Source organism: Carex rostrata, chromosome 5, assembly GCF_964058835.1.
Source record: "Carex rostrata chromosome 5, lpCarRost1.2, whole genome shotgun sequence".
Taxonomy (NCBI): domain Eukaryota; kingdom Viridiplantae; phylum Streptophyta; class Magnoliopsida; order Poales; family Cyperaceae; genus Carex; species Carex rostrata.
This window is the reverse complement of record NC_135922.1, coordinates 880708-903547: the sequence shown is the minus strand read 5'-3', so window position 1 is coordinate 903547 and position 22840 is coordinate 880708. Positions and strand designations below refer to the sequence as shown.

Genomic DNA, 22840 nt, shown 5'->3' with positions numbered 1-22840 from the left:
TAATCCCGTATTCCTTCAGGTAACTACCTGAGTACAATTATTAAATCCAGATCATTCTTTAAGCTGGCACGAATCTCAAAGTATACATAATGGGCACCGTCTTCTTTTGACCCGGATGAGATTAAATCTGAGCCGTTCCTTATGATATTGTCCGTGCAATACCTGAGGCTGAGGCTGAGGAAATACGCTTCCTTCCGGTCTTCTTCCTTAGTCTTGGCTTCGTTTGAGCGACAAGGGTAATTTGGGAAGGCAGATCTGAATTCCCGTCAAAATCTCCTCCTTTCCGTCCGAATTCCGATCAGAAGATTATAGAAATTTTCAATTCTATGACTATTGCTCCACCTCGATCCTGATCCTTAGGAGATCGAGGTTGAGGCTGCTACTTTTTGCTTTTAATATTTTCTTATTTGTTTTTGCTTTTCTTACTTGTACGCGAGAGGTGAAAAATGTTGGAAAAAATAGGACTTCCAGCTAAGCCATCTATGAGAGGTGCTACATGGGTTGTTGATGCTTCTCACTGTCAGGGTTGTGCTTCTCAGTTCACCTTCATCAATCGAAAGGTACAAAATCACCCACACCCCCATTTCCATTTACATTTAATTTTCAGATCACTCTCACTTAATCTTTACAATATTGTTTATTAGCATCACTGCCGGAGATGCGGGGGAATCTTTTGTGGCAACTGCACTTCCCAGCGAATGGTTTTACGGGGACAAGGGGATTCTTCTGTACGTATTTGCGAGCCTTGTAAAAAGCTCGAGGAGGCCGCGAGATACGAATTGAGACATGGTCGCAGCACTAAACCTCCTAAAGGTACATTTCCTTCTTTTTCTGTTCTGGTTTTTCTGTTCTAGTTATAACAGAAAGTCTGAAACCCGGGTTAGTGACTATTCCGAACTACTATTCTACTTTTGGATGTGTTGGTTAGCAACTAGGGACTATTATTTGTTTGTCTTTTGTGGGTTAGCATGCTATTCTGCTAACCCAACCAAAAGTTGGGTTAGTGGCTATTCTCAATTTTCGGTTAGCTCACTATTCTCACTAACCCAAGCTTTCATCCAAATGTCACCTAAGAGTGTATTTCTTGGTTAAACAGGCAACCTTAAAGCCGGCCCAAGTGAAGAAGACGAGCTTCTTGCACAGCTCCTTGGGGCCCACAAGAAACCCTCACAAAGTTTTCTTGGCACCTCATCTTCTTCGTCCAGCTCGAAAGATCCGTCTCTAAATGAAGAGAATGAAATCATTCGGAGCATTTCGATAGATATCCCCCAGAGTGTCCCTGAGGATGTCACCCCAGACGAATTACGTCAGAAGGCTGTAGAGGAGAAGAAAATGCACCGGCTATTGAAGTCTCAAGGAAAACCTGACCAAGCGCTACAGGCTTTTAAAAGAGGCCGAGACCTGGAAAGACAAGCTGATACTTTGGAAATCTTGCTGAGGAAAAACCGTAAAACGGCTGCTGGTAAGTTGAAAAATGCTGATAGAGTCGATAAAAAGCAAGACAATAAAAGGGATGACCTGGCATCAGAGCTGAGGGATCTGGGTTGGGCAGATACCGATCTCCAATTAGATGCACACCCGAAAACTTTGACAGTTGAAGGTGAACTGTCTCAAATTTTAGGGGAAGTTGCGAAAAAGCCTTCATCAGAAGGGAAGAAAAAGGGGGTTGATAATTCTCAGGTAATTGCCATGAAAAAACGTGCTTTGGTACTGAAGAGGGAGGGGAAATTAACCGAGGCTAAGGAGGAACTTAAAAAAGCTAAAATTTTAGAGAAAGAATTGGAAGAGCGTGCGATTTTGGGGGAATCTGATGATTCTGACGATGAATTGTCTGAATTAGTTCGAGGTTTAGATGGTCATGGTAAAACTAATGATTTCGATTTAAATGCCCCCATTGAGTTGCCCCCGATAGGATTTGACATACAGAAACTTTTATCTGGAGATGTGGAGCACTTTGGGGATTTTGAGGTGACAAATGAAGATTTGTATGATCCAGATTTGAACTCGGCTTTGAAATCCTTTGGTTGGGATGAAGAGGAGGAAGTCGAAAATGTTAGTGGAGCCCACTCTTCAGGTACACTGGATAAAGAGCATTTGTCTGAGGAATCAGTAAAAGATCAGGTGTACACACTTAAAAAGGAGGCTGTAGTACAAAAGAAAGCTGGTAACCTGTCAGAGGCCATGGTCTTGCTTAAGAAAGCCAAATTACTTGAAAAAGATTTACTGGAGGTTGGTTTTAAAGAAGACTCACCTGAAATCAAGGAGAAAACCTCACAACGAAATACGGGTACAAACCTAAACCCGGCAGGTGTCCGACCCGGTTTGAGAAATAAGCTTGCTATCCAGAGAGAATTACTGGCTGTGAAAAAACAGGCACTTGCTTTGAGGCGAGCAGGTAAAATTGAAGAATCAGACAGAGAATTGGAGAGAGGAAAGCTTCTAGAGAAGGAATTAGAAGAGGCGGATAACAGATCGAAATTACCAGTAAATATGAACCCAGTAATGGAAAATACAAGTCCTTTGGAAATAGAGGATGAAATTGGGGAGGCTGAGGTGACAGAATCTGACATGCAGGACCCAGGTCTACTGTCAGTCTTACAAAACTTGGGTTGGGATGAGAAAGAAGATTCTGGCGCTGCAGCATCTGACAATTTTGTGAAGCAACCCCCAAAAAGGAATAAATTTGAGATTCAAAGAGAACTGTTAGCTGTGAAGAAACGCGCACTTGCTTTGAGAAGAGAGGGTAAAATTGAAGAGTCACAAAGAGAGTTAGAGGGTGCAAAGCTTCTAGAGAAAGAGTTGGATGATTTAAACAGCACTGCATCTGAATCAAAAGGAACTCAACAGCCCGTGATGCCAATCTCTTTTCAACATCCTATTAAATTAGTGGAAGAACCAGCAGCAGAAACCCAGGTGACGGATACTGACATGAAGAACCCAGCTCTAATGTCAGACTTGAGGAATTTAGGATGGGATGAAGATGACAGTGCTGCTGACGTGGCACCATCACCCCTGTTGCAAGAGAAAGCTCCACAAAAGGAGATTGAGAATTTCCCAAATCAACATGCAACTGCAATCCAGTCTGGTTTTGGCAACATGGAGGCTGGAACCCAAGCAAAACTGGCAGAGACTGACAAGCAGGACCCAAAAGTAAATGAAGGTGCAGGTGAGGAACCATATAATTCAGTTCAAGAAAGGAAGGTGAGGAAGAGTAAAGGAGAAATACAGAGGGAGCTGTTGGCAGTGAAGAGGACAGCTCTCCAGTTGAGACGGCAAGGGAGAGAAGAAGAGGCTGAGTCAGAACTGGAGAAGGCCAAGGAATTGGAGAAACAGCTTGCTGAGCTGGAGTCTCATTCCATACCGGCCAGTGAACAACTCTTAATGCCTCAGCCATCTGTCGAATCTGCATCGAGTGCAATTCGTGTTACGGAAAACCCTGTTCAAGTAACTCAACCTGAAGCTCCATTACTTGGTATCCACCTAGTGCCAGATCAAAATAGTAGTCGCAAAGATGAGATATTAATGCATAAAAGAAAAGCTTTAGCCTTAAAGAGAGAAGGAAAAATAAGTGAAGCCAAAGAGGAACTCAGACAAGCAAAACTATTAGAGAAAACCCTACAAGAAGAATCTACTCCAACAATCCATTTGACTGCTACGGTTGAATCAGAAGTTGTTGTACCAGAGTCTAAACCGGTACAGACCCGCAAATCTATACCAACCCGTGATCGGGTTAAGATCCAGCAAGAATCTCTCTCACACAAGAGAAATGCACTCAAGCTTAGAAGAGAGGGAAAGATTGCAGAAGCGGAGGCTGAATTTGAGATCGCCAAATCACTGGAAGCACAATTGGATGATTCAACTGGAGAGGATGTTTCCTCATCCAGTGATGTCGCTGTTGAGGATTTTCTTGACCCCCAGCTCATGTCAGTGCTTAGGTCAATTGGTTGGGGGGAGTCGGATTTTGGTACAGTAAAACAAGAACCTTCTAAAAGAGTACTGGTAGAGAGAGAAACTAGTACTGCTGTTGAGAGCAATGATGAGAGGTTAAAGATGGAAGGAGAGATCAAGAGAGAGAAAATAAAAGCACTTAATCTGAAGCGCGCAGGTAGAGAGAAGGAGGCACTGGAGGTGCTTCGCAATGCAAAACTAATGGAGAAGAAGCTCGTTTCCATTAATTAAGATTTAAGAAAGTGGTTAATGCAAAGTTGAAGAGTCATGAGGAATGTTTATTGGATTACATGATGAATAAAATTTTTTTTGAATTTTATTTTTGTTGGATCTCATGTAGTAGACAGTTATTGAGAGAGTTGGATATGTAGTAGTGCCTTGCTGCTTACGTGTTGATTTACTACAGAGAAATTCTTACTTTATTGTTTTCTATAGAAAAGTAAAAATTTAAATTGTGCTTTTTTTTCTGAACAGATCAATTTTTAGAATATCTTATATTGTTAATTTGCATCTTTTTTTTCTTTTTTTTTACTAGTGGAAAAAAATTGGAAGGATAAAATTGTCTTGTTGTGCCATTGGAAATTGACGAAACATGTGCTGTGTAATATAAGATTCCAAATCTTTATGTATTTCCGATTTGAGTTGAACAAAAATGGAAATAAAACTTTCAAGAAAGGAAGAAGTGGAGATTCGCTAGGATTTGTTAATTTCCTTCCCATTAAATTTTAATTTTTGTAATTGGTAACAAATCTACTCTAATATCTCATGTCTTTTATATACAGTGTGTCACTTGAGAAATGAAGAATTTTCTTTATTCATTCTTCATCTCTTGAGTTGCTGCTCAGATGGAATTGCAAGCAACACCATTTGCAAGCAGCTTTTTTGTTGCTTTCCTCTTCCTTTTGTTGCAACACCATTTTCAGCAGCTCGAAGCATGCAAAGTTAAAGTCAACAAGCACATTTATGTGAGCTCGAATGGCAATGGGAGTTTTCAGAGCATTCAAGCAGCTATCGACTCGATCCCCGATGGCAATTCGCAATGGGTTCGTATTCATGTCAAGAAAGGTGTATACAGGTACATATCAGAATATATATTTAGTCAGGAAGCTGGTTTTTGCTTCTCCACGTATTGTTCAACTCAGAATGTATGAAACTATGTGTATATAACTAAAAATATAAATTGTGAAATTATGTGTATACATCCAAGCCTTGTATGTTTTACCCTTCTTTAGGTAATTTTTCTTTATATATATGTGTGTGTGTGTGTGCAGAGAAAAGGTGAGCATACCAAAAAGTAAAGAGTACATAATGCTGGAGGGAGAGGGATCAGATCAAACAAGGATTGAGTGGGGAGACTATGCGAATGACGGCCAGCATACGACGGCTAGCAGCGCAACATTCTCCTGCTACGCTTCCAATTTCATGGCACGGGATATATCCTTCAAGGTTCCTTTTTCTCTTCATTTTAATATAACTTCAATCAAAAAGCAATACAGAACAGAACAGCAACACTGGTGCAGTACTAATTACTGATACAACTTTCGGCAGAATTCATTTAACGGAATTTTGTCTTCGATGTCACAAGCTGTGGCAGCCTTAGTGGCGGGTGACAAGTCGGCGTTTTACAGATGCAGTTTTGTCGGTATACAAGACACATTGTGTGATCTAACAGGGAGGCACTATTACCAAGATTGCTACATCGAAGGCGCCCTCGATTTCATCTTCGGTCAAGGACAGTCCATCTTTGAGGTGTTTTGTTACATATAATAATTACTCATTTCTTCATTTTTAACATACATATTATATAGTACTAATACTGGATAATAATTTGTTTATTTGATGAAGAGATGCACAATATCAACAGTAAGTGGGGTGGAAGGGATAGGGTACATAACAGCGCAAGGAAGGGACAGCAAGGATGATTGGAGTGGGTTTGTGTTCAAGTCGTGCAACATAACCGGGTCGTCACAAACCTACCTGGGCAGAGCTTGGCGGCCTTATGCGCGTGTTATATTGTATGACACCTACATGACTGATATCATCACGCCTCTTGGCTGGGACGCCTGGCAGTTTAACGGGTCTCTCTCTCTCTCTCTCTCTCTGTCTCAAGTTTGTTGAAGTAATTAAACTCATCTAAGTGTAATTAAATTGATGCAGATGGGACACAAGCTTTGTAGAGGCAAAGTGCAGAGGAGCAGGGGCCAAAAGAAGAGGAAGGGTCCAGTGGATGAAAACGCTCAGTGGCAAAGCGCTGAGACACTACACCAGTTTGAGATACATCAATCGCGACAAATGGATTCAAGCGCAGCCAGCATAAATAAATAATCTAATTAATTTTATTTATTTGCTTCCCCAATCCCATATTCCCATTCACTCAAGTGATTATAGTTATTTAGTTAGTTAATTAAATAATTTTATATTTTTTGTCTTTGAGCTGGATATATATATAAAAAAAAACCAAGACATTTTGATGGATATGAGAGGTTAATTTAATTGTAAGCTGAAGGGTGTATGTGTTGTGCTTGTAAAATTTTGATGGGTGCTCCATCTATATTCTATACATCCAGTTGTGATGGACTTGCTCAGTTATCTGAACAGCAAGCAGCATCTAATTAATTTGTAGCACAATCAACAACGATGGCTCAACGTGGTAAAAAGTAAGTCTTATGCGATCACATTAACATTGCCCTGATTATCTCAAACATTACAAGAAACTTAAACGGAGACGACAATAGAAAATCTGCTCACTTGAAAGCAAACACACACAAAGGGCAACCAAGAGAATTAAAGAAAGGGAGGGGGTTGGGGTGTAATAATTCTAACAAAGCCCCGTACGTACCACGACTCAGACTCGACTCGTGCACAATTTATGCAGCAGCTTACTAAAGGCAAGGAAACTGAGGGAAAATGACAAAGAGCGAGAGAGAGAGAGAGAGAGAGAGAGAGAGAGAGAAAACAAAAAGGTAAATGGGGTCTGTCTCTTCGAATTTGATTTCACTTGGTGTAGAGGACATCCTCCCAAGGGTGGCGGTAGAGGGGCTGCTTGAGGCGCTTCTGATCAAAGGTGTGGCCAATGAATCCAATGGAGCGGGCAAGCACAAAGAGACCGTTGAGGTACCCGATGTTGACAATGTCGTCAATCTCAGCCTTGGTGAACATGCCCGACCCGGCCAACAGGTCAAGGAAGAGGGACCCAATGGCACCGTCAACATTCATCACCAGGTTGTTAGCCTTGGAGAGTGTATACGTTTCCACCTGCACCGCGTACTCCATGTACTTGACTGACGGGAAGTGAGTGTGGGCATACTTTTGCAGCAGCTGCACACGCTTGTCCCTATTGTCACGGCTCTTTATCCTGTGCCCAATACCCGGCACTCTGATTCCCTTCTTCTTCATTCCTTCCACAAACTCGTAAGGCGTCAACCCCTGACATAGTCACAACATTCATTCAATCACTCATCCATTTAAACAAGTACTTGACACTGCTGCATCCACTATTTATTAAAGCAAGCATAATGAAATAAGAAACAGAAAAAAAAAAAAAAAAAAAAAAAAAAAGGCTCACTTACCCTGTCACAAGCATCTTTAAAGTATCTAGCGGCATCATCAATGGCACCACCGAATCTAGGACCAATGGTCAGCAAACCTGCACCACATCCACTCAAATTTTAATCAACTGTATTTCTGATAATACTGAGATATGTTTGACCAAGGATGATAAAAGGAAGGAGAGAAGGTGAATAAAAAAGAAAGTACCTGAGACCAAGCTGGAGACTAGGTCTTTCCCAGCCCTGGCAGTGACGATAGTGTTGTGAGCACCCGAGACACAAGGGCCATGGTCCGCACACAGCATCACACAAATCTGTCAATCAATCATTTTAGCTACTAAGCAACTCGCAGTTTGTTCTTCTTCTTTTTTCTCAAAATACAACTTTATATAAATTGTTGACTCTGAGCAAGCTAGCAATTGCTCTTCAGTGTATATTCAAATAACAAAATAGCACATTTGAGGACCTTTTGAGTTCAGAAAAATTTTAAAAGTTAAAGGAGAACTTGGTAATTTGCATACAAACTTCCCAATTTTTATTATCCTTCCTTTATTGTGCTTTTATTCTTTAATATTTTGAAGCATTTTTAGCAAGAAATCTAATTTAGAACTTGACAACAAAATTCAAGATTGATTGAGATTTTAACAATTATTTTGAATCTACTAAAAAATGAAAAACAGTCATTCAATGATTGACTATTAATTGAAATTAACATAAAAAGGAAAAGACAAACCAACCTCAATGAATTGGGTGCAATAACGGGGTAGGCTACGCTTAAACCATAGAAGGGAGATGACATCACCGACACCATAACCCTTTTCAATGATGGTTGACATTGGTACACCCGCATAGCATGGCTCCTCACCTACACAGATTACAAACGGAACAAGGTAAATTACTTTTGTATCTTGATGGTATGAAGAACTCATTGAATTGCCTCAATTAACTCTCCCTTTTCCAACCCAACTTTGTAAGTTTAAACACAAAATATTCCAAAAAAATTTAAGGAAATTGATAAAGGAAGATGAAAGGGAGGTGGCTTTAGTGGAGACAATTTTCGTTAAGCCACTGCAGAGTTCACATATGTTTCTTTCTTTTTTTTTTTTTTAGGAAAAGCCCTTAGGCGTACTTGTCAGGTTAAAAAAAAGCTATGCCGAGTGATCTTAAGCACTGTGCATACTCGTCAGGTTCAACATTTAGCCAGTGCATACTTGTCAGGTTAAAAAAAAGTGAATACTGAATAATCTAACCTCTGTCGTCAGAAATTGTGGAGATGATATGTGTGGGAGCCCGCACCTTCCCGCTCTTAATGGCAATGTTCAGATCCTCGGGAATCGGAGGTGGGGTAACCTCAGTCACTGGATCAATCTTCCCTTCTTCCACCTTTAGCAAAACCAAGTTTTCAATTTAGTTCAGAAATCTTTACACAATTGGCAATTTGATTGAACAGAATGACAAGTCAATGACTTACGAGCTTTTGGAAGGTCTCCTTGATGACAGCCTCAAAGGCTTCGAATGAATCGGGGACCACAGCTCCGGCATCTTTCAAGGCTTGGTTCTTCCCCTGTGCTGACTCCATGTCACCGCCACTCTTGGCACCCTGTTTCATTTCAAATATGGCTCAGACATAGAAAGCATAGAATAACATTTAAAGTATAGAAAAAGAAGCAAAATTTGCATGAAGGGTTCTTGCAATGAACGAAATCAAATTTCCCTTTCATCATCCACCATATTTTAATGAAGCATTTGGGACAATGGTGTAACCTAGATGCACATTTGCCTTCATATGACTTTGTTTACGATAAAATTCTTGATTCTATAATTTTTAATTGCCTTTATTGAAGCAACATTTTTCTGATAAACAATCTACAGCATTATATGAAGGATATCAAATAGGCATGGAAAAACTCATTTTTAAAATAGTAAATATAGTAGGAAGTTTTTTTCTTTTGACAAATCATGAAAAATGGAGACTTTCTGCAACTCATTGCTACTTTAGAATTCTCTTGACCAAAGACAAAAGAAAATGTGAATAATTATTGAACTATAAGTAATGACTCACAGCGTGGCCGAATTGCACTTCAGACTTGAAGAGGCGTGCACATGTACCACTGACCCAGGCAACAACAGGTTTGTTCACCTTCCCTTCTTTCAATGCCTCAACTAGGGAGTACTCATCAGTACCACCAAGTTCACCAAGTACAACCATCATTTTTACCTAGAAACAAAGAATTCAATGTGATATTATTAACTGAAGAATGCAGGTTTGACTGACATGCCATATATTATACCATTAGTGCATCAGATAGGAAGCAAATATGCAACAAATACTATAGGTGCACCAGAAAAGTTGTCTTTATTTGTGCATGTTTCTTTAAAATTAAAGATAGGACAGTGGACTCCATGATTTGATTAATTGCAGTAAGCATGGATATATAAATTACCTGAGGGATGTTGTTGAACCGAAGCACGTGGTCAGAAAGAGTGGAGCCCGGGAAAACATCACCACCAATAGCAATACCTGGTTAGATTAATGCTCTCATTATTTAACTGGAACAAAAGGTTATAAAAAGGAGTACAATTCTTTCCTCTTATACCCCTTTATAATATGGGTTCGGGTGTTTCTAAGGTTACCTTCATAAATTCCATTAGTCACACGTGCAATGGTGTTGTACATCTCATTTGACATTCCACCCTGTCATTAAAAAACACTATGACCATCAAATGATAAGCTACGAAAAGTTAACAGAACTAAATGAGCCAATAATATGCTATTACAATGCTCTAATTATTAATTCAACGTACTTTGCACCAGCAAGTTTCTTGATTTATAGTGTTCTAAATTATGTTTTTATTCTGGCAAGGAGCTTTCCATGTATGTTAACATAGTCATATAAAAAGAGGTCAACATGCCAATTGAACACTGAGAATTTCAATGAGTAAAATTGGTTTTGCATCTGATTTGAGTATAAAGTTACCGATTTGGAGACGAATCCGACAGATCCAGGCCGGTAAAGCTTGCAGGCAATAATGTTGTCAATGGTTCCAGCAGTGTCACCGATCTTGAAAGCACCAGCTTGGATTCCTCCAACTGTTGCCGGGCCAAGAATCACCTGTTCGCACCAAAAAAAAACTTTTCCATTATTGCTTGTCTTTAGATAAAAACTTCATGTTGGCTACTGGGAACCTCAGTGCCAGAAAATCAATAATATAATAAAAAAGAGCACCCCACCATATATACAGATCTTATTACCTTGTTGTTGGACCTGGCATAACCAATGAGCTGCTTTGTGTCTGATTCAGGGACACCCTCAGCAATAATAGCCACCACTCTGATTGTCGGCTGTTTCAAAGCAGACATAGACGAGGCTGCCGCACTGTAGATTCAAAAAAAAGAGTTGATGGATAAGTGAAATTTACCGTATTTATCTTTTAAGTCCATGTAAAGGGAAATTGAGGTGATCAAACATGAACATTCTATCTGTGATAATAGGCAACTTTAGAGACATGTATCAAACCCCTCAAATAGCAGTATTAAAAGACGCAAAGTTACTAACCTTCTAAAAGATGCGAAGTTGATGAAAACATCAGCAGTGGGATGTGCAGCACAAGCAGCTTCAATGCTACAATTGCAGGAAAAGACAAAAAAGTTTTAGGAAAATTAAATATAAGATTGATGGTTGTTTACTTGGATTATGCTAGTATTGCATAAGTACTTTACAGACGTTCCATTTTGTTGACAAAGGTTTCAAGCAATTCACTTGATCCTCCAAGTTAACAAGTTATATTTCAAGCAATTCATTTTGCTGTTAGCCAATTTTTAAGATGGTACAGGAAAATGCTGCTCACTAATTTGTTTAAGGTTGACTGGAAAATATATTTGAAATGCTGTCAGCAGACCAGCACTGATGGAACAGTATGACATTATTATTTATTTTTTTGGATCAGAACAGGGAATTTATATATTTGCAAAGACAATTCTGGAATTTTCTTCTTTCCAATTAGTATACCTTGAGTGGACGGGTATGGCAATTTCTTCCTGACCGAAGAAAAGCTTCTGAAATCCCTCAGACCCAGGATTTATGATTCCAGCAACAGAAGGAGTTTCCCTACCTATAAACACACCATAACCAAGGAATATTTAATTATAAATAAACAAAGTTCTTTGCTTTGCCTTAAAACTTCCCAAACAACCAATTTCAGTTGGCCTTTAATAGGTATGGTAGATGGTGATTACCCAATTGATCAATTGAGACCAAATATGAACCCAATTTAAATGTCAGTGACCTTGACTGTGCCATAGTTAACCCTCATTTCCCTTGGTTCCGTAATTTAGCCTCGGTTTAGCGTAAAAGTCTTAGTTTACTCACAATTAAAAAAATTAGGCATCAAAAAGAACATGATTGAATTTGGAGTGGTATTTTGGAAGGATGGCACGTACCACAGAGGAAGTCAAAGTCAAGCATGCGCTGGATGGGGAGCTGCTTGTAGTTGTAGAACAAAGCCTGTGTTGTCTTAGAAAAAATATTCCCAGTCGCCATGGCTCACCACTCTGCATGTTAATTTTCATTTTGGTTTATTCTAATCAATATATCATTATGTTGTAAAATGATAAAGATAAGTACAGTTACTTTGCATAAACACCCTTTAGTAATCATTCTTTGCAAAAGACGCACAGGCTTGATAGTGTTGGTTGATAGTTTGTAACACGAACATTAACTGGTCAAAATGATTCAGAACAAGCAAGATCAATTTACACATTCATGACCCGATGGGAACTCCTAATGGGGCCAATGAAAACAGTTCTCCTCATCTAAACAGTTCTCCTAATTGGCAAAATGAAGATAATTACTGTGGTTTTTGAAAATAATCAAGACCAAACATATAGCATTGTGTTCCTCTGACAAACACCACCAAGAAAACTCCACACAGACATTGCAAATTGGTAAATCAATTGTACCCAAGTTAACCTAAATTGAAATCAATTAAATCAACAAATAGGAAAAGATGCAAGCCAAGAAAAAATTGCAGGATATTTGTAAGAAAGGATATTGACTAATGAATGCCAGTGCCCTTCCGACCAGTGTAGCCTTATAATTTCATTTGAAACAGTACCAAGTAATATTTTGACAATTCAATCCCTGTCCTATCCTAGTTAGGTGAGAGCAACAACCACCAACTGCATACGGTGGGTAAAACTAACATTGTCAATTTGGTGCAACAAAACAGAAACATTACAGCAACCAAAATTCTGTAAAAAAATTCTCAATTAAGTAAAGGGCCTATATATGGGTGCTCAATGGAGTTAGGAAATTGTACGACAGAATCATCTGAATAGAAAATATCTCTTAACAAGCTCACGTGGAGAGTCAGAGGCATGACTAATAATTAGTAACCAACAAGCAGGAAAAAAATCTCTTAAAAATGCTATGCGAAGCATCGAATCGGCTGAAAACCAGTGTATCTGACAAAATGGTTTGGAGATCTATGAAAAAGCGAACATGAATCGATGAATCAGATCGGATCACAGATCTCTCGATCCGATTCGCGCTAGAAATTTAAAAGCACACAGCTACATCGTCATCAAACTGATCGTATTGGAACGAAGAGAGAAGGTGCCGGAGTAGGAAATGCACACCAACTGGTCGACGAAATGACGAGCATGATATGGAGAAACTAAAGCTCAGTTTGTTTAATTTTTCCAAGTTGTTACCTTTGATCCAAGGAGAGACGGGCAGCGAAGAAATCGAGGAGTGAATCTGAAAGAGGAGAGGAGAGAGAAAGATGCAGATAATCCCGAGGTGTAACAAACAAAACGTAGGTGCTCTCTGCTCTCCTTGCTCTCCTCTCCATTTTATAGACAGCCATAGTTACCTTCCAACTACTCCCGCTCTTCACAACGGGCCCACGCATTTAATTTGTGAGCCGTCACCCATACTGCCTGATTCCCTGATTCCTACCTGGCACAGCGACTAGCTTTCGTGGGTCTACGGTTCAGACGGAGCAAGTGCGAAATTGGTCTACGCAGTAATTTGCGCGGTCAAATCCGTGGAATTCCGTCGAGCCTTTTTAACTTACTCCGTCGTAAATATTGACGGGTCTATACATTAAATTAAGACCGTGGAATAAGAATAACTGAATAACATTGTGAATTCACTGGATTATGCATGAGTTGGAGCCGCCGGTGTTTTCATTTAATGCTGGATTTGGTCGCAGGGGGTAGGGGTTTGGGCTGCGGGGCATGCGAAGCACGTGCGGAGTAGTTGGGTCACAGTACTGCTGGTCCTGGTGCTGTCCATTCTATATTTGATATTTCTATTTAAATTCAATCCAAAGTCCAAACAAATAAAAAAAATCAAATATCAAATTTTAATACGCAGACAAGGTCATATTTTTCACTTCCAAAATGGACACAAGTCCTCGTCGCCCATAATAATTACAAAATTTAACATTACGTTTAGAAAATACTTTAGGCATGCATATATAAATAATTCCAAAATAAATGGAGGATCAAATAAGTCAAATTTTATTCTTTTTGTTTTTATCATGTTTTTATATAAATGAATCAATTTTAAAAAATTCAAATAACGAAATGAAATTATATGCAACATATATCATATTTCCCAACGAAGACAAAATGGTGGCTATTGTATTTAGTGATTTTTTTTATAGATTATTAGTCCTTAATTTTATAAAAGGGAAGACATAAAAATTGGTAACTTATGATATATGACATTTACTTGTGCAAGTGCAACAGTTGATGTATTTTGATTTGCAACATAAATTGATAATTGTTGATGGTAGTTCCCTGTGATCAAGGCTAAATATATATAAGAAAGCAAGTAAAAGGAAAGGATCCTTTCCTTCCTAGCTATTTGGTGTTGAAGAGAAATGAAAGCAAGTAAAAGGAGATAATTTGACTTGGATCTTGCTTTAACCAACCAACCAAACAACCAACCAACCATTGGTTATTATTTCATTTCATATTTGGGAGGTTGGTGAGGGTTGATTTGGATAAATAGATATTCTGTTGAGAGTAGAAAAACAGCTGCGCGTGCAGTGACACAATCCAAATTTCCAATCCATGTCCAAGCGAGTCGCTACAATTTTCACAGTGGAATTTATGTCACATAAAATTAAATATTGAGTGTTTGAAAAGACGAAGCTCAAACGTTTCGTTTCTTTGACGCTTCTTCCTTGTATTTTTATTTCATTTTAGGATTTAGTTAGCCAACAGACAGACAGAGGCACAGAGCTCTTCGTAAATTAAAAAAAAAAAAATTTAAATGGCTTAAATGGGAGCAGATATATAGCTACCAATTGGGGTACCTGAGCTGAGATGTTGCGTGCGTGGGGACAATTAAAAATGAAGCACAAAGAAAGATTGGAATAATTAAGGTACCAATAAATATTATTTGATAGGTGCACCGGTAAAAGCCACCAACCCATCAACCCTCCCACCTCGCTACACTACTCCTCCTCCATCAATATATTTTAGGCGAATTTCATGTATGCCCCTCAAAAACATCAAAATTACATATTCTCCTCTAAACTTCAAAATTACCTATTTCCTCCTCTAAACTTCCCAAAACTCACAAATTTACCATTTTAAAATGGATAAATTTATAAGTTTTGAAAGTTTAGAGGGGGAATATGTAATTTTAAAGTTTAGAGAGGAATATACGTAATTTTCAAGTTTATAAGGGGTATATGTGAAATTCTCCACATATTATATAATATATTATACATACATGATACATCTAAAAGTACCATGTAAGCATGCCTAGATTTTGTCGCCGTATCAACAAATAAACAACATGCACTTGGTGACTTGGATTCTTGGAATCTTTAAAAATCCCACACATGATTTGTGATGGCGAAATGACCAATGCACAGTTTTTTGATGCAATATTCCGCAAACCGTTGCAAATCTACTTTACAAAATTATGACTATGGTGACACCCATTACCCATAACCCATTTGTCAGTGACTTGTAATAAAAAAAATTATCCAAAAATTTGAAACAAATTAAGAATGTTCATTCTATTTCTTTGTCTGAATTTTGATGCTCGAGAATTATTATGTTTTGCAAATTACCACTGGTTTATAATCATTGGTGTATAATTATTTGATTGAATTAATCAATTAATTCAATTGGACTTAAGCAAGATATATGATCGTGTGGGGAGGATTTGACAGAAAGAAATTAAGATGTAGTTCACATGTATATAATATAGTTAATTAATTATGAGTATCTGCTAAAGCTAAATTAAAATCATTGGAATATACTAATTGTGATTCTAGAAGACATATATAATAGCAACAAAGTTATAAAATGTATATCGATCTAAGAAATCCTTCTCTCAAATTCAAAATTAAAATCAACAAAGGATGAAAACATGGAATTAATTATTTAATGGCGGAGGTCCCTAAGATAGCTAATTCCCATTTTTTAGACACTTTTTTTTTAACCAACAACAGATTGGGAGATCCAACATGTACACAAACAGGAAGCAAAAAGCAAAAGACGTCTCTCTTTTACTAGAGGGGTGATAATGCTTAATGTTCATAAATAAAAAGAAGAGAGTTCAAATATCTCTATTTTTTCACTTATTATGTCTTCATTTTATAATTGTTAATAACTTAAAATTTAAAAGTCAAATCTCTATTCTTATATTAAGTATGTAGATGTTCTGATTTATCAATGACTTTGGTTAAAAGATAAAAATTTCTAATTCAATATCAGCCCTCCGATCGAATATTCTAATTCTATGTATATTTTTTTATATTATTTTATATTTTTTTACGTGTAGAAGTTTAAATTTATTTAGGCACGTATTCGCCACATGTACTCTTCGTATGCAAATTATATCATCTTTCTAATTAGTCTCGATTTCTTTCTATTTTTTAAATATTGGTAGAAGCTTCTATTTTATTAAATGTTATAAAAGAAATTTTTAAATTGATTGATTATGTCTTAATTTTCTTTCTATTTTTATATCACTTAAAAAATATTATTCGTTATTTTGTTTGAGATTTTTTTATGAAAATATATCAAAAAGATAAATATATGTGTGTGTGATTATTCTATTTAATATGTCATTTAAGAAATATTATGAAAATATATCATTTTGTATAAGATTTATTTTGTTCTCTTATAATATATCTCGTTGCAACACACGGACACAGTACTAGTAATATAATAAAACCGTTAGATTTGATCTATAATATTTTTTCTATGCACATATAAAAGATTACAACATTTCGACTTTATTTTGATCAATATGAAAAGCTTGCAAAAATATCTTAATATGAATAGATTATGAACGTTGATTATTCAACTCATTATTTTATATGAAATCAAAATTGAAAAATGATAAAATAAAATAAAATTATGTGTGTAGAGAAATAATACAGAACACATCTAACAGTTTTATTTTAAACATATAAGTTGTAAAAAAATGTTATTAAAAAGAATAATTATTTCAATACACACACTCCAGTACCCGCATTGTACCCTCATCTCTTAAACATATTTTAACTTTCCATAAACTAACTTAATTAAATTTATTCACAACACTATGATCTTCCAAGTTTAATTAAATTCATGGGTATAAATACTTGGAAGATGATAAATTAATACTTGCAAACTAAGATATTAATACTTGCATGTCTAACTTGATATAACTATATAGAGGGACCACTCAAATTACATGGGAGAAGAATCATACACGTTTTTAGAGGTGGATTTTTTTTTTAATATCTTCTACATTTCTCACGTTCTATGAGGAATTTTGCGAATCTAAAACCATGAACGTATTCTACGCAATTTTATCTTTCAAATGAGATCCATAATGACGTACTTTCGGATTCATCGTCACACAAGTATTTATACCTCATTGTGCAAGTATTTATACCTCATCGTACAAGTATTTATACCTATACTTGTAAGTATTTTATCCCTAATCGTGAACTCTGCATCTCCGCATCACATTTCCCTAATCGTCCCTATGTCAACCTTTCTCTAACAAAAATAGTTGACCGCATAGGTATAAATACTTCCGTACATAGGTATAAATACTTGTAATACTTAATATTAATACTTTTAAATATCAGCAGTGTCATGTGTGAAAAATACTAGGTATAAATAATTAAATGACGATGTATAAATACTTGTGTGATGACGAGGTATAAATTGCGTAGAAGACGTTCGTAGTTTTAGATTCGCAAAATTTCTTATAGATCATGAGAAATGTGGATAAGATTGAACAAATAAAATTGAGAGAATAATGGGGGATGAGAGTGCGGGTACTCATATCACGTCCCTATTAAAAAATAGAGTCATTTGAACTCTTCTCTAATTTAAAAAAATAGAAAAAGTGTGGAGAGGAAAAAAATAAAACTAAATTTATGGTCAATCGGACGGTCAGGACATGATCCTGTAATGAAGTTAAGTAAACGATCTCTTCCTTATCTCCAGCGGCGCTTCTTTTCGTTTTCTATTCATATCATTCTATTTGTAGTAACAAAAAGAAAGAGAAGAAGTATCTATCTATCTATCTATCTTAGTATATAGAAATAGAAATGGCGGTAGCGTTTGAATTGAATAAGCAATATCACCTGTTACTGTTGCCGCTCTTTTCACTCACTAATCGATATCGCTCGCCTTCTCTCCCGCTCTCCAGAGGCAGTACCAGTACCAGGTCCAGGTAGGTACATTACTACCTACTTGTTTTACTATTTAATAGATTTATGATTACTCAAATCCCATACACCCAGCTTAATTCTTAATTTTCTTTTTAATTCATTTGAGGTTGAACGACTACTTGATCAGCTACAAGTGCTCGCTCAGGCTCAGCCATGTCCATTGCAAATCTCATAATTCTATACCATTTCTTCCTAACAGTAACAGTAACAGTACCAGTACCAGTAACACCACCTCTCTCCTAAACCTACAACATGTATTATTTATACACTTATATGTATTATTTTCATTTTCCATTTTAGAAATGGCTCCAGTACGCCATGATACTTTTAATTATTAACTTCTCTTTATTATCTCAAATGAATTCTTAATTTCAGATTACCGAATTGGAGGAGCCTGCTCACCCTCATGCCTTATTTGGTAACATATATACCCAATTAATAACATTCTAATTCACATTCTTAATTCTTCTCTTTGCATTTATACTATTAATGTTGACTTCTTCTTAGACATGTCCATATGCAAGTCAATTTCACTACAAATTTTACTCATTTCATTAGGTGCCTAAAGGAGGTGAATTCTGCTCAATTCACCGATTTAACCCAATTTATCTGCAATTGCACAATCAACCAAAAAATGAGGTAGCAAACAAGTACAAAGAAACAAACATATATGAATTATATTAGTTGGGTATACATTAATTTACCTCTATTGTCATACTATATATGTTCCCTTGTTACAATATATATATTTTTTTAACTATATTAAAATATGACACAGTTTTCTATTTGAGTTGCTTTGTTGGGAACATCAAGGAAAATCTTTGGAACTTCACATGGCCGTGTGCCATAGCCATGCTCCATCCAACTCTTATGCCTGTCGCTTGTGTTGCTTTCTTCTCTAAGGTATATATAGGTTGACTCGTATTTTTTCAACCTTTTCTAACTCTCTCTTCTTTTAGTATATGTATGGTATTTCTTGTGCATCCAATTGCATATGGCCTGTAATCCCATATTTTTTCTCTTTGAAGAGGGAGGAGAATGGTATTTTGGTACTCTTTTGAGCACCGCATAAGGTTCCAGTTATGGAAAAAAAAAATTTTGTTGGTATTATAGTTCCGTATCTTGTTAACATTTATGCCTCAATTAAGCTCTCAAATTGTGTCTTAAGAAATTAGAACAGTAATTATCCTAATTGTTGTTGAAGAACACACAACATTGCAATCATTTTATATATAGCCATCAATTGCTGAATTCTAAATTATAGAAAACAACTGTACCCACATATGTTTCTTTAAATTAAAATTTCCTGTTATGGAATATTTACATACTTTGAATCTAAATATTTGCAGCTTGCAATCTTTATAGGTGGACCGTTAATTGGGAACCTTATGGATTATTTTCCTAGAATGCATTCCTACAATTTTCTTAATCAAGTGAAGGTACACTTTCGTTTTTTTTTTTTCTTTTCACTCTCAATTTTTTTTTTTTTATACAAAAGCAATCTATAAGGCTACCAAGTACCAACATGACTACAAACTTCCTTTTAGTTTTGTTTATTATTTTTAACTTCATTTGAGAAATATTGTCAAGTTAATTCATTGTCAATGAATCCCAACCCTATTATATATAAGAAAAAGATAGCAACAGTTCTTTGTGTTTCTCTTTTTTAAAATGTCTTTATAATTCTTTTTGTCAGACAGTTGCGCAGGTGATCTCTGGTGTTATGATAATACATGCCCTTGGTGCAGCAGACTTTTGTGTCTCATCTTTGCAAACACAAACTTGGTTTTTTGTACTACTACTGGCCATGTCAGCTGACAAGCTCGCGAGCTTGGCACTTGGTGTCTCAGTGGAACGAGACTGGGTTGTCATGGTAAATTCAAACATATAGTATATTGTTTTCTTTCTTGTTTAGTTTGTTTTGGATTTTGGTAGATATTAGTCAATATCATTTATTTAATAATTGATGCCAGTTCAATATAATTTGTATTTTTTGCCCTTTCTTGTTTTTAATGATTGCTTTTGTATCATGTTGAAAGTTCATAAGGTACTTTGTTAGCTGAATTGGCTCTTACTAGGGTTAAATATTAGATTTTAGTTCCCGTGTTACTTTTACCAGTAATAGTATGTATTTATTGTAGTTCCATTTCTTTATCTTTTATGCTAAGAAAGGAAACTGTTTCAGATCCTACCAGTATGTACCACCCAAATTGCAACCAATAATCTTGATGAGATATGATCAAATACAAAAACTAAAGAGGACAGTTTGCTGGTACAGAATCGTATGGGCAATATTGCATTATTAATAAAAAAAAGATTTGTGTTTTTTTTTTCTTGTTTGAAGTTAGCAGGAGCAAAGAGAGAAATTGCACTTGCTCATGCAAATGCAACACTTAGTAGAGTTGACCTTCTTTGTGAGGTTTGCACTATAATTTAAATTGTACTTTTGGAGGTTCAGGCTATTAATTCCTGCACTGCAAATGAAAAAGATTCTTTGAATTAAGTATGGATTGTGTTTTGTTAGTTTTAAGTTTTGTTTTCAATAGACAGGCGGTGCATGGCTTTTTGCAGTTCTGCTGTCAAAGTATGACCTTGTGACATGCATTAAGATTGCTTGTGGCATTTCTGCATGCACACTACCTCTTCTGGTAATTACATTTTTATTATTATTTTCTACAGACATGCCACAAATCAAGATAATATAGAAAGGAAACTGGCATGTATTATTGTACATATGGTATTTTTAATTTAACTTGTAATTTTTTTGCTAAACTGTTATTGGAATAATGCATATAAAGTAGCATTTTGGGAAACAAAATGAATTAAACCAGAGTTTAATGTATTGTGTGATTATTCATTAATATCAATCTAAAGCACAAAGGACAAAAGTTTGTTGACGATCATGCCCTGCCTTATTATAATACATTTTTCCTTGCTTTCACTATTCTTATATACATCTCAATATATATATATATTTACAGTTGGTGCTGAACAAAGCAGCAAATCATCTCTCTCTAGGAGTTCTTGAACAATCCCCTTCCAGGTCTTCCCCTCGGTCCTGTGAAAAATCACACAGCTCTGACTGGTTTCTTAATCCAAAGAAAATAGGTAAGCTATTTGAAAAGACTTAAAAGTTTATAAAAGCCTTCTATTAAACAGCAATCCTTAATTTACAAGGAAACCCAAGATAACCAAATTTAAGCTTCAGTTAGGTATTCCAAACAAGAAATCATCTATTTAATCTCAGTTCAAACTAATACGTCTTCAAACTTACCTCAAGTGTGCCATTGAATAGCAAGCAAGTTTGAAAAACAAAAAAGAAGCAATCCAAAATGGTTAAGAAGTGTGGTTAAAATGATATTCTGACCAGAATCAGAACTGAAGTCCAGTATCCAACAAACTTTGATTTTTGCCCCCTTTCTATAACAGTAAAGGATGGCTTGATGGCAATAAAACAAGGATGGAATGAGTATGTCAACATGCCAGTACTTCCTGCAAGTGTAACTTATGTTCTTCTCTGCTTCAACATTGCTCTCGCTCCCGGCTCTCTCATGACTACTTTTCTTACACATCAAGGTACATCTTTCTAATTTCTGAACACAACCCTTTCTATTTTATTTATTGGAAATAAATTTCTCATGCACATTTTTTTTTACTGCTGTTGATGTTCAAGATCACATTCTTTAAACCTCATTGTGCAATTAAGACTCAATTGAATTGCATATCGCAAGACGAAAGAATTCGATAAATTCTGGGAATATGTTGGACTGTTTTTTCCCGCTTGCTCGTTAGTCACTAAGTTATGAAATTAATTTATGGTGTATTTTTGTGAATACCGAAAGCAGGATTGAACCCATATATGCTTGGTTTGTTTAGTGGGTCTTCAGCTCTGTTTGGAATTCTTGCAACTTTCGTATCTGCAAGTCTTGTGAGAAGACTTGGTATCTTTAAGGTTATTTTCTTTTTCACTCCTTTATGCTACATTTTAGATTGCTGTTTTCTTTTTAGCATATTCCTTTATAAAAAAAAACACAAGTACACCATCTCTTACATATACAGTAAATGTGCATTTGTACTTTGTATCTGCAATTTGTTTGTGATTTTTTTTTAATATGTTTTCATTCCATGGAAACCAGGCAGGGGCAGTTGGATTATTATCTCAGGCTTTGCCCCTGATAACAGCTGCTTTGATCTACTGGACTGAGCCTATGTCACAGGGGACTTCTCTAGCTTCATTCTTAGCTTTGATAGTAAGCACATCATGGTTATACAAAATGAAATTAAATAAATGAAATATGTGATTTCATTCTCAATCTCGGTTTTATGTGAAACAATGAAGGTACTGTCAAGGTGGGGCCAGATGTCATACAGTGTAATAGGACTACAAATAATTCAGACTACAGTACACCCGTCAAAAGCAAATCTTATCGGGACAACAGAGAATTCTATCGCTAGTTTAGCTGAACTTGTAATGATGGGTGTGGCTATGCTTGCTAGTGATGTCTCTCATTTTGGTTTGCTTACAGTTCTCTCTGTATGTTCTGTGGTTGCAGCAACTGGGTTTTACTGTCATTGGTTGGAAAGAACTACCTCAATCATTTGACCAATGATCTAAAATTTGTTATTGAATTTTTTTA

The 22840-nt window shown here is 36.3% G+C and overlaps 4 protein-coding genes across 5 annotated transcripts; 3 read left to right on the top strand and 1 right to left on the bottom strand.

The window, feature by feature from the left end:
• Positions 1 to 251: 251 nt before the first annotated feature.
• Positions 252 to 4397, top strand: LOC144554100 (phosphoinositide binding protein). The gene is made up of 3 exons (XM_078302336.1): positions 252 to 560; positions 645 to 813; positions 1097 to 4397. The coding sequence occupies exons 1-3, from the start codon at positions 447 to 449 to the stop codon at positions 4177 to 4179; spliced, it is 3366 nt and encodes a 1121-aa protein (XP_078158462.1). The 5' UTR covers positions 252 to 446; the 3' UTR covers positions 4180 to 4397.
• Positions 4398 to 4533: 136 nt separating this feature from the next.
• LOC144554102 (putative pectinesterase 55) lies at positions 4534 to 7340 on the top strand. Its single transcript, XM_078302340.1, has 6 exons — positions 4534 to 5023; positions 5220 to 5394; positions 5497 to 5697; positions 5794 to 6026; positions 6106 to 6836; positions 6893 to 7340. The coding sequence occupies exons 1-5, from the start codon at positions 4794 to 4796 to the stop codon at positions 6263 to 6265; spliced, it is 999 nt and encodes a 332-aa protein (XP_078158466.1). The 5' UTR covers positions 4534 to 4793; the 3' UTR covers positions 6266 to 6836; positions 6893 to 7340.
• LOC144554101 (ATP-citrate synthase beta chain protein 1) lies at positions 6616 to 13328 on the bottom strand. 2 transcript variants are annotated; one of them, XM_078302337.1, is made up of 15 exons: positions 13210 to 13328; positions 11938 to 12048; positions 11507 to 11609; positions 11054 to 11119; positions 10750 to 10873; positions 10475 to 10609; positions 10131 to 10191; positions 9941 to 10017; positions 9559 to 9714; positions 8968 to 9096; positions 8747 to 8879; positions 8234 to 8361; positions 7705 to 7810; positions 7518 to 7594; positions 6616 to 7374 (listed from the first exon to the last, which is right to left on the bottom strand). In XM_078302337.1, the coding sequence occupies exons 2-15, from the start codon at positions 12035 to 12037 to the stop codon at positions 6943 to 6945; spliced, it is 1827 nt and encodes a 608-aa protein (XP_078158463.1). In that variant the 5' UTR covers positions 12038 to 12048; positions 13210 to 13328; the 3' UTR covers positions 6616 to 6942. The 2 variants fall into 2 exon arrangements, with proteins under 2 accessions (XP_078158463.1, XP_078158465.1); XM_078302339.1 differs by lacking the exon at positions 13210 to 13328 and having other exon boundaries at positions 11938 to 12165.
• Positions 13329 to 18080: 4752 nt separating this feature from the next.
• LOC144554432 (solute carrier family 40 member 2, chloroplastic-like) lies at positions 18081 to 22840 on the top strand. Its single transcript, XM_078302751.1, has 13 exons — positions 18081 to 18205; positions 18310 to 18457; positions 18579 to 18621; positions 18982 to 19106; positions 19553 to 19642; positions 19900 to 20076; positions 20548 to 20622; positions 20750 to 20851; positions 21185 to 21311; positions 21633 to 21779; positions 22046 to 22155; positions 22340 to 22453; positions 22543 to 22840. Exons 1-13 carry the CDS (start codon positions 18081 to 18083, stop codon positions 22804 to 22806), a joined length of 1647 nt encoding a protein of 548 aa, XP_078158877.1. The 3' UTR covers positions 22807 to 22840.

Bases quoted from the DNA above. Each gene is read 5' to 3' on its own strand.
- LOC144554100 (XM_078302336.1), top strand. From the start codon at position 447: ATGTTGGAAAAAATAGGACTTCCAGCTAAGCCATCTATGAGAGGTGCT. The intron at 561-644 runs GTACAAAATCAC...ATTGTTTATTAG, and splicing joins TCACCTTCATCAATCGAAAG to CATCACTGCCGGAGATGCGG. The intron at 814-1,096 runs GTACATTTCCTT...TTGGTTAAACAG, and splicing joins CAGCACTAAACCTCCTAAAG to GCAACCTTAAAGCCGGCCCA.
- LOC144554102 (XM_078302340.1), top strand. From the start codon at position 4,794: ATGGAATTGCAAGCAACACCATTTGCAAGCAGCTTTTTTGTTGCTTTC. The intron at 5,024-5,219 runs GTACATATCAGA...GTGTGTGTGCAG, and splicing joins GTCAAGAAAGGTGTATACAG to AGAAAAGGTGAGCATACCAA. The intron at 6,027-6,105 runs GTCTCTCTCTCT...AAATTGATGCAG, and splicing joins GACGCCTGGCAGTTTAACGG to ATGGGACACAAGCTTTGTAG.
- LOC144554101 (XM_078302337.1), bottom strand. From the start codon at position 12,037: ATGGCGACTGGGAATATTTTTTCTAAGACAACACAGGCTTTGTTCTAC. The intron at 10,874-11,053 runs GTTAGTAACTTT...TTGAATCTACAG, and splicing joins AACTTCGCATCTTTTAGAAG to TGCGGCAGCCTCGTCTATGT. The intron at 10,018-10,130 runs GTAACCTTAGAA...TAATCTAACCAG, and splicing joins GACTAATGGAATTTATGAAG to GTATTGCTATTGGTGGTGAT.
- LOC144554432 (XM_078302751.1), top strand. From the start codon at position 18,081: ATGGCGGTAGCGTTTGAATTGAATAAGCAATATCACCTGTTACTGTTG. The intron at 21,312-21,632 runs GTAAGCTATTTG...TTTCTATAACAG, and splicing joins TCTTAATCCAAAGAAAATAG to TAAAGGATGGCTTGATGGCA. The intron at 21,780-22,045 runs GTACATCTTTCT...GAATACCGAAAG, and splicing joins TACTTTTCTTACACATCAAG to CAGGATTGAACCCATATATG.